Raw genomic sequence first — 9720 nt, 5'->3', positions numbered from 1 at the left:
GGCAGTGAAAGCACATTTTGATGAGAGTATCTCTCTCCCTCTGGTTGACACCAGCGCAGGGGGAAGTTCAGGCTTGTTCTTCCTCACTGTCCCCACCATGGTGAGCTTGCGTTTCAACAGCTCCTGACCAAGCGCATATGAGGTGAAAAAGTTATCACATGTGATATTATGCCCCTTGAGACCGGCTGTCATGTCCAGCACAACACGCATGCTCTGTTTTTTTTCTGGCCTTCCATCAACAAGTTTTCCTGTGTAGACCTGCATATTCCAGGCATAGCTGCTCCTGGCATCACATGCTGCCCAGATCTTGATTCCATACTTGCCTGGTTTGCTTGGGATGTACCGTACTGCTTGAAGGGACAGCGACCTCTGAAACGGACCATGCGCTCGTCAACTGTCACCTCAGGGCCTGGATTGTACATCAGTGGTAGGCGCTCCACCCACCTGTCCCAAGCGTTCCTGATGGCAGCCAGTTTGTCATTTCGCCAGCGGGCAGGTCTTGTATCTCTGTTATCAAATCGGATAACTCTCGATAGGACATGAAACTGCTGTAACGACATAGTGGACCGGAATAATAGGCCTCCCGCACTCCGCATCCCACAGACTCTTTGTAGCCTCATTGTTTGACCGATATACTCCTGCTAGAATCGACAGACCTATGTAGGCTTGAAGGTCTACCTGGTCCAGTGCTCTCCATGTGTCCCCAAACACACGCCTCCCCTCCAGGTTTGTCATGTCCAGTACAATTTCCTCAATGGACTCTGGTAAAAACAGTTGGAAGCTGGACTTGATGTCATCCACACGAGATGTAGCATACCGCGTTGGTCCTGGTGTCATCCTTATGATGTTTTCCACTCTCGCTCTGCTTGCTCTATCCTGGGAGGATGAATACCAGAGCAAGTTGCCACCCTTGGACTGGAATGTCACCTCAGGTGCCTGTTCTTCAGGTGCCTCTTCCACAGGGGCCTCTTCCTCAGGGGCCTCTTCCTCGCCGTCTGTCTCATAACATTCTGGATCGAAGTCAGGATCGGTGTTGTCTTCCAATTCTGAGACATCCTCCTCTATCTCTGGTTCAACTTCAATCTCCTCTTCATCTGGTTCAAAAATTCGGTCGAGAGCCTCTCTGACAGATAATCGCTTAGACAGCCGCTTACTCATTGTGTTCACAGAGTGAATTCAGAGCAAAGCACAAATAACGCTTTAGGGGGTCTGTGAGAGTTTAGTCTGGAAGGTGTGGTTCACGTGGGGGGATGGGCATATAAGCACGGGAAAGAGAAGGGTTCCCATAACAAACACCTGTTTCGTTTGATACATTTCAGTGTTTGTTATGGGAACCCTTCTCTTTCCCGTGCTTATGTGTCCATCAGAACCATACCTTCCAGAGTTATGGGAACCCTTCTCTTTCACCCCAGGTGAACCACACCTTCCAGACTAAACAATGTTTAGTCTGGAAGGTCTGGTTCGGATGGGCAAATAAGCACGGGAAAGAGAAGGGTTCCCATAACAAACACCTAATTGTTTAGTTTGAAATGTGTCAAACTTTATATATGAGGTATTTGAACAGGTCTGATACATCCTGGAATGTTGTAGCTTGTTACAACTTGTGTTATCCATTAATTTCCTATGGCGGTCATTTTTGACCGGGAACACCACCGATGTTACAAAGTTGACTAAAACCTCAAAATTCAATGCCAGTGGTTAGTCAGCAATTTTATATGTTCAAATGCCTAGTGTGGAGGATATCATAAGGCCTTGAGGCAATCAAATGTAAAACACAATATTTATGATTGATGAAAGTTGCTCTCGGTCAGATTTGACCGGGAACACAAAACTTAAATGATTAAACAAGATTAAAAGGGGCGCTTTTATTTTGAAATCCTAATTTACATAACCCGGAAACAGGTGGGCGGAACTTGAACGTTCACGGAAAACAGCCCTCGTGTGGAGGTTGTAGTGACATCTACCAACACATTTTGAGAGGAGATCTTTGTATCGGTAAGTTAGCTGTGCGTTTTCCTGGCCAAGTAGCTAGTCTTCTACACAATCAGCCTAATGTCAATTATGGGAAGTCATGCGATGATTCGCAAATAATCTGTCATTCGTCACACGATATAGCTAGCTAGCTAAACCAAGCTAACGGTAGGCTAGCTAGGTACTGGGGTCCAGGCCCCACAGGTTTAACCAAACCAAAGCTTTTGTGTCTCGCATTAATAGTCACCCTGGTAGGGAATATATTCGAAAAAAGCCTTTTACTGGTATACATGTATTTAAAAGTTAGTCGTTTAGCCGTCTGCTACCTTGCCTTGGAAGCTAAGTCACCAAAACCCTCTGGTGCTCTCCATTTCTACAACATCCACATGTAAACAGTAGTAAATCGAGTCACACATGGGGCTAGCTAGCTCTGGGTTAGCCCATGCGGACCTCAACTGTACTAGCTAGCTAGCTTAGGTCTGTGCGTTATTCGATTGCAATACGTCATTTGGCTGCGTTCGTAAATTCGCTCTAAGAGCGCCAGAGCGCATACTCAGGGTTCAACGTCATAAAGGGAGCAAGTCATTTGATTGGGCAAGACGCATTCCATGAGTGCTGATCAGATTTCCAGAGCGTATTTACGAACGCAGCCGAACCTAATTCAACAACAGCAGCACACCTAACCTGTCAAATAGTAGTGATCTCGTGGTGCAATGACATGTTGACGTGTGTACTAGGATAGTGAATGAAACCCAATTAAGGCGAAACAGTTGGCACAGTTTTAGTAGGGAATGTTATAGGACCTTAACCTGCCCTCAGTAACTTTAGAGAAACTCTGTAGGCTAATATTCTTCTTTCTGGGGCGCTTAGGTGGCGTAGCGGGTTAAGCGCAGACCATGTAACCGCAGGGTCCCCGGTTCGATTACGGCCGGGGACATATCCTGCATGTCATCCCTCCTCTCTCTCTCTCACCCATCCTTCCTGTCTAAATCTTCACTGTATCTGTCAAATAAAAATGAAAAATATGAGTGTGACTGCCCCACTCAGAAAAAATTGTCTTAAATTGTTTTTATATTCTTCTTTCTTTCCCACAGCCAGCCATGTCCTCCATGTCCTACACCTGCATCAGCTGCCGGGTGGCGTTTGCTGACGGCGACGTGCAGCGCGCCCACTACAAAACCGACTGGCACCGGTACAACCTCAAACGTAAAGTCGCCGACATGCCCCCTGTAAACGCCGAGAACTTCCAAGAGCGTGTCCTGGCCCAACGGACTGCTGCCGAAGTGGAAGCAGAGGTGGTTAGCGAGCTCTGCTCGACGTGTAATAAGAGGTTCTCCAGCACCAACGCCTATCAGAACCACCTGCAGTCTCACAAGCACCAACAGGCCGAGAAGCAGGCCGTGTTGGCTGCGCAGAGGAAAGTGGAAAAGATGAACGAGAAGAACTTGGAGAAGGGACTGGGCACGGACACGGGCAAGGTGGACCACAACGCCATGAACGAGGCACTGCGGCAGGCCCTGAAGGAACAGCAGCGGCCCAGTCCGGAGAAGTCAGGAAAACCCCAGGCTTCGGGGCAGGAGGAGGGAGCGGAGAGGCCTCGGCCAGAGAAACCACCCAGGCTGCAGTGGTTCGAGGAACAGGCCAAGAAGCTGGCAGAGGAGGAGGAGGAGGGGGGTGCAGCAAAGGATGGTATGACGCAAATAGTTAAATGACTATATTGCTACTAATTACCATTAGTTTACTACTGTGCTGTATTCATCAAATTATTGCCCTCCCCTGAAAACCTTTTCAACTGCTTGGATTTCCAACCTCAACATATTTTTAGATTGTATGGTAGTTGTATGGTCGCATAGTTTGTGTAAGATGGGGTGATATGGTTAAGAATTCATACCACGAGAATTTGAATGATCATGTTTGTCAGTACAAAAAATACATTTAGGTGGTTACTTTCCATTGCCAAATTCAATCTATCGCCCATCCCTAATAGAGTGTATCTTTGCATCACCTTCATCTCTCTCTCTCTTGCAGAAGAATGGGAGGATGTGGATGGTGGTGATGATGATGATGATGATATGGAAGACGATGATTATGAGGAAGAAGAAGAAGAAACCATGGAGCACGGGGAAGGGGGCAGCGCTGTGTCAGCGGCTCCACACTCTGAGGCCCTGCCAGGGGCCATCCCTATCACGGACTGTCTGTTCTGTCCCCACCACTCCCACTCACTCATGAAGAACATGGCCCACATGACCAATGTACACAGCTTCTTCATGCCTGACCTGGAGTACCTCATAGATCTGAAGGGCATCATTCGCTACCTGGGTGAGTTTAGTGGTGTGGGTTAAAACTAAGCGCTGTTCAAGTTGTATTTGTAATGTTTACTAGTGACGTAAGGACTGGGAAAGCTTCTCTTAGACCAGTGTTTTCCAGCAACTGGATGGGTGAAGTCATCTCTGGCTTCAGGCAGGAGCTACCTTCAAGCACAGATCTAGCTTAACCTCTCCAAATACACCTGACAGGTGTGGCATATCCAGATGCTGATTAGACAGCATGATTATTGCACAGATGTGCTTTAGGCTGGTCACAATAAAAGGCCACTTAAAATGCCACAGATGTTTGTGGGAGCGTGCAATTGGCAGGAATGTCCACACAAGCTGTCGTCTGTGAATTGAATGTTCATTTCTCTACCGTAAGCCGCCTCCAAAGGCTTGTGGCTGAGAATTGGAAACGACTTTGGAGATGGCTTATGGTAGAGAAATGAACATTCAATTCAGTGTCCGGGTGGGACGATTGTCATCATTATTACAATCCAGTACCCAAATCAGTTATGTTATGTAAAGTTATGATTTATGGTCATATGATTAATTCGCATCAAATAATAATAAAATAAAAGTTTCCAAATTAACCGTGATCGTTAACGCGTTAACATTGACAGCCCTAATTTAAACAAATTTGAGAACACAATTTGAGAGAAATAGGCCTTTTGTGTACATAGAAAAAGTCTTTCAACTCATGAAAAATGTGTTTTTTTGTTTGTTTTCTGGTCTTGTTTTCATCCAGGAGAGAAGGTTGGTGCGGGGAAGGTGTGTCTGTGGTGTAACGAGAAGGGCCGCTCCTTCTACACCACTGAGGCCGTGCAGGGTCACATGACAGACAAGAGCCACTGTAAGCTCTTGACAGATGGAGACGCATCACTGGAGTTTGCAGACTTCTACGACTTCAGGTAGAGCTGTGTGTGTGTGTGTGTGTGTGGTTGGTTCAGTGTTTTACTCGTTATTCATAAACAATGAATAACAAAGAGAAATGCAAACTAGCATAACAACAGTCAAAACCATAGATATCCATACTGTGGTCAAAACATCTGTGTGAAACCCCCCATATGTCACAACTGCGACTCAGCAGTTAAAGGGCTCTCGTCCAATTCCCACCATAGAAACATACTGGTGAATTATTAGCGTCTCACAATAGCGTCCGCTACAATATAGCAATTTATGACAGTTTTGATAAAAAAAACGTTGCTATTTTCGAAAACCGCCCAACCCTAATAGACCCATAATACACCCTATATCAATATTTCCATTACCCATGAGGTGTGTTCATGGGTTTGGATTTCTCTGGATGTAACCAACTGCTTTCTACTAACCGTTTTTTTAAATGTATAGGACTAGTTATCCTGACCAGGAAGAGGCGGAAGATGAAGAGTTGCCCGACATGAAGGATTTTGAGTACGATGATGACACGCTGGAGCTCACTCTACCTTCAGGTGACATAACATGACATGACACAGGGGCATGGTGTAATGGCTGTATGCCCACTGAACTATTAAGGCCAATGCACACAGCGTGCGATTTCTGTTGCGCGTCAACATTCCATTTTGAAGTTTGAATGGAAGTCTATGAGAACATCGCATCTCAACACACACGGCCCCGATTTTAATCGCACGGCGAAAATTCGATTCCATTCATTTTGAAGCTAACATTTGCAAAATTTGACAGTGCGCCAAAACTCGCACGCCGTGTGCTTTGTCCCATTCAAAATGAATGGAATCGAATTTTCGCCGTGCGATTAAAATCGGGGCCGTGTGTGTTGAGATGCGATGTTCTCATAGACTTCCATTCAAACTTCAAAATGGAATGTTGACGCGCAACAGAAATCGCACGCTGTGTGCATTGGCCATTAGAGTGGTATCTACAGTATCTGTCAAGGATTATCAACATGCTTTTAGAATTAGGCTAGTTGTTGTTGGCCCCCTAGCCACTCTCTTTGAAATCCCTTTGTTTTTGACATGTCGCAGACTTCAGAGCCAGCGTTAGTGCAGGGATACTCAATTACATTAAGCCGGGGGCTATTTTTTGCTGGAGCAGTCGGACGGAGGGCTGGAACATTATGATCAATCATTTACCACAAATTGGCTATGATGAAATCACACTCATACTTGATTAAATTCTTCCGGCTAACTAAAATCGTCATTGTATCCAAACAATTGCAGATTTGTCGAGCCACAAGCAATTGAAGGTAAAATGTAAATGTGTCCCATGTGGAATTGTGAGAAACCATCACACCAATCTTAAAAATATAGGACCAAATTACAAACAAATAAATGGTTCCACAATCATTTTTAAACGCTGGTTTATTAAGGTTTTTGCTAGGGGGGCCACTCACAGGCCAGATGTGACCAGTGCGTCACCATTTGAGTATCAGTTTACAAGTATTTCCATATGGTACTTATTTTCTTTCATGGCATGTAATCCTAATCCTATAACAAGGACCTGAGAAATTCTTGATGTTTTTTCTCTTGTAGTTCCATCCCGCAGCACCAAGAGGGCGACAGAGGCCCATAATACTACCAATACTTAAAAACAGAATGCAAATAAACTTCTCCTTTAATGATGTTCATAGGGGGCATTCTGAACATATAAGGACATTGGAGGCACACGCCGCGTCCCTTTGAGGAGACGCTTTTGAATGACATATTGATAGTGTGACAGATCAGGTGGTCAATCATTTCTCAGGTCCCTCCCTAAAACATCACCTTCCTAGAACACATCACAAACCCAACAACAACTCCCTTTCTCTCCTGCTGTTGTTCTCAGGTGCTAAGATTGGCCACCGCTCTCTGATGCGCTACTACAAACAGCGTTTCGGCGCTCCCAAGACGGTGGCGCTGGCCCACAACAGGAACGCAGTGGGCCGGGTCCTCAGGCAGTACCAAGCCCTCGGTTGGGGTGGAGAAGTCGGTAAGTCTCAACCTAGACGTTGACCATGCTCCAGACAGGGCTGAACCCGGCTGTGAGACTCTACATACCCAATGTTTTACATACTTTAAGGATGAATGAACATATACATTCACATCTGGCTTTCATATAGGAGCTGAACCACTGTTAAATCATGCACCATGAAGTGGTGAATCTGTACCCTGTACTGCTCCTTAGGTTTGGTGCTGAATTTTCTCTGCCGACCTCTTCATGTTTTTATACAAGTCCTTATCCCACTTCTCTCTGTTCTTCTCATCCATTTATCCATGCATTCATCGTTTTATTTTCTTACCCTCCAGGCAAAAACTCTTTCTATCAGAAACCGAAGGACATGCGGTACGTCCAGAAGATGAAGTCAAAATGGATGATGAAGATGGGAATGAGGGGCAATACCACCAAACAGCACCACTTCAGAGATCAAGTCATGTTCTAGTCTCAGAGGGACTGTTCCAAGCACCTTTCCCCTCTAGAACATTGTTTATCTACAGGGATATTCAGGTCTGGGCTGTTCTATCTAGACCTCAAAGGATTTCAGCAGTGGATACAAATCTTATGGTCCAAAAAGCTCTCTGTTAATATTGTTAGAGACATCAAGATGTATTTGATTCATGATCTGAAATACTTAGTTACTGCTTACATTTTTTTAGTTGTCTTTTCTTTCTTCACGGTAACTCCCCAACTAATTCTGTTGATCAAATAAAGTGTAATGATTATCAAAATGAGTCAAAAATGTTCTACTTTTTGAAATACGGAGGAGATTTTCTCTATTGCACAAGTGGTAGTTTATTTTTGAAGATCACGTAGATCAAGTAGAGTACAAAGCAGTGCACCCTAATCTGAGGCAGTCTCCGAGAAGAGTGATGATTTATTCAGTTCCATTACATACTGTATATACTTTCCCAAATCCCAGAGACCTCCCCCTAATTGGCCACTATGAATCATGACAGAACCATATCTGCTCATGACCTTGATCAGAATGTACAAAACTATACAATGTTTGTTGTCTGTGGCCCGCGTGTGAAATCACAAAAAGGGGAGAGGATCCTTCACCTGGCTTCAAGGCCATCAGAGACTTCTTCCCAGACAGAAACTCCCTCAATCCCATGCTAGTACAATGATGATGTGTGCTCGTAGGATACAAATACTAATAAGTGCTTATTAAAATAGAAAAACTGATAAGAAACGTTCATCCAATTAAATTTCCAGCACATTCTCCCATTGCTCCATCCAGTTCAGTCCAATGGCTAAAAAAACTAAAGAGGTGTGAGAACAATGTGATCCTAATAAACACAATTTTGTTCACTACCTCCCTGACCTTCTAGAACAATATCTATCTCAATATCTGCTTCAGATTAGGCTTACTATTATCATCATATTCATGATCTCCTACAGATGCAATCAATATTTAGCCTACCAGGTAAATGCCCTCTCGACAGTGTCATTCTCAAGTGATTACTGTAGCCTATGGATCAGCACAAGGTACAGCGCAGCTGTAATCAGCTATTTCCAGTGTCCTTCCAAAGTGCCGTTGTGTTTAGGGTGCGTCCAGAGTTGAAATAATATATATTGAACTCTGGGTGCAAGCTCTGCCCTACCTTGTGTTGAGGCCAGTGCATATCACCTATCATGTGTGAGCACCTCAACAATGCCTGCTGCCTTTATACAGTGTCCTGCTGCCTTTATACAGTGTCCTCCATCAGTATTGGAAAGAGGTAGCATTTTGTCTTCTTTTAGCTCTATACTTCCAACAGTTTGGATTTAAAATCAAACAATTACTATGGGGTCAAAGTAGAGATTCTCTGGGAAATATACTGTACATCCCTACTTCACTGATAGGTTTGGGAGCCTATAGGCTACGCACAAAATGCAAAGACGGTTGTTCTTCAATCTATGGTCAATGGGAGGGGAAAATAATTGAAACTAGCATGCAGTATGCAGGCCAATGTAGTATTCACTGTCTTAACAGGTTCAAACAACCTAAACTATTTATTATGTTGAATATACACTATTGCCAGCGACCATACATTGGCCTACCCTAATAATACATGTTGTGCATGCGAACGTGTTTACACAGAGGAAACACAAAAGGTAAATTATGTAAATTAAATTATACATAGGCCTATGATAAGGCAACTGATGTAATTAAAGACTACACCAAAGTTGTAGGTAATTATAGTGATGACTGTGGGTTTTGAGCGAGGATGGAAAATTGCCTCTTTATTTAGCTGATGCAAATGAGAAAAACATGAGAAAAGTTGCCACAAGTTCGATAAACCGTTACAGCGCTTGGAACGCCACTGTGATTCAGATTCAGATAATGTTTATTGCCATTATGCTTAACACATAATATAGGAATTTGTTTTGGCATTACAGAAGGTGCATTTATGCTTTTTTCACATATACATAACAAATACAAATACAAATGCAAAAACAGGCAAAAACAGGACAACACAGGACAGACAGTGCATGGATAGTGCTGTATATATATATATATATA

At 44.0% G+C, this 9720-nt stretch overlaps 1 protein-coding gene across 1 annotated transcript; it reads left to right on the top strand.

The window, feature by feature from the left end:
* The first annotated feature begins 1924 nt into the window (after positions 1-1924).
* On the top strand, positions 1925-7932 carry znf622 (zinc finger protein 622). Its single transcript, XM_080543037.1, has 7 exons — positions 1925-1995; positions 3066-3660; positions 4000-4290; positions 5029-5191; positions 5631-5731; positions 7062-7205; positions 7523-7932. The coding sequence occupies exons 2-7, from the start codon at positions 3072-3074 to the stop codon at positions 7654-7656; spliced, it is 1422 nt and encodes a 473-aa protein (XP_080399163.1). The 5' UTR covers positions 1925-1995; positions 3066-3071; the 3' UTR covers positions 7657-7932.
* The last annotated feature ends 1788 nt before the right edge of the window (positions 7933-9720 follow it).

The sequence above is a fragment of the Nansenia antarctica genome (assembly GCF_963989245.1).
Source record: "Nansenia antarctica genome assembly, chromosome: 12".
Lineage (NCBI taxonomy): Eukaryota > Metazoa > Chordata > Actinopteri > Argentiniformes > Microstomatidae > Nansenia > Nansenia antarctica.
This window is presented reverse-complemented; position numbering and strand designations above follow the sequence as displayed.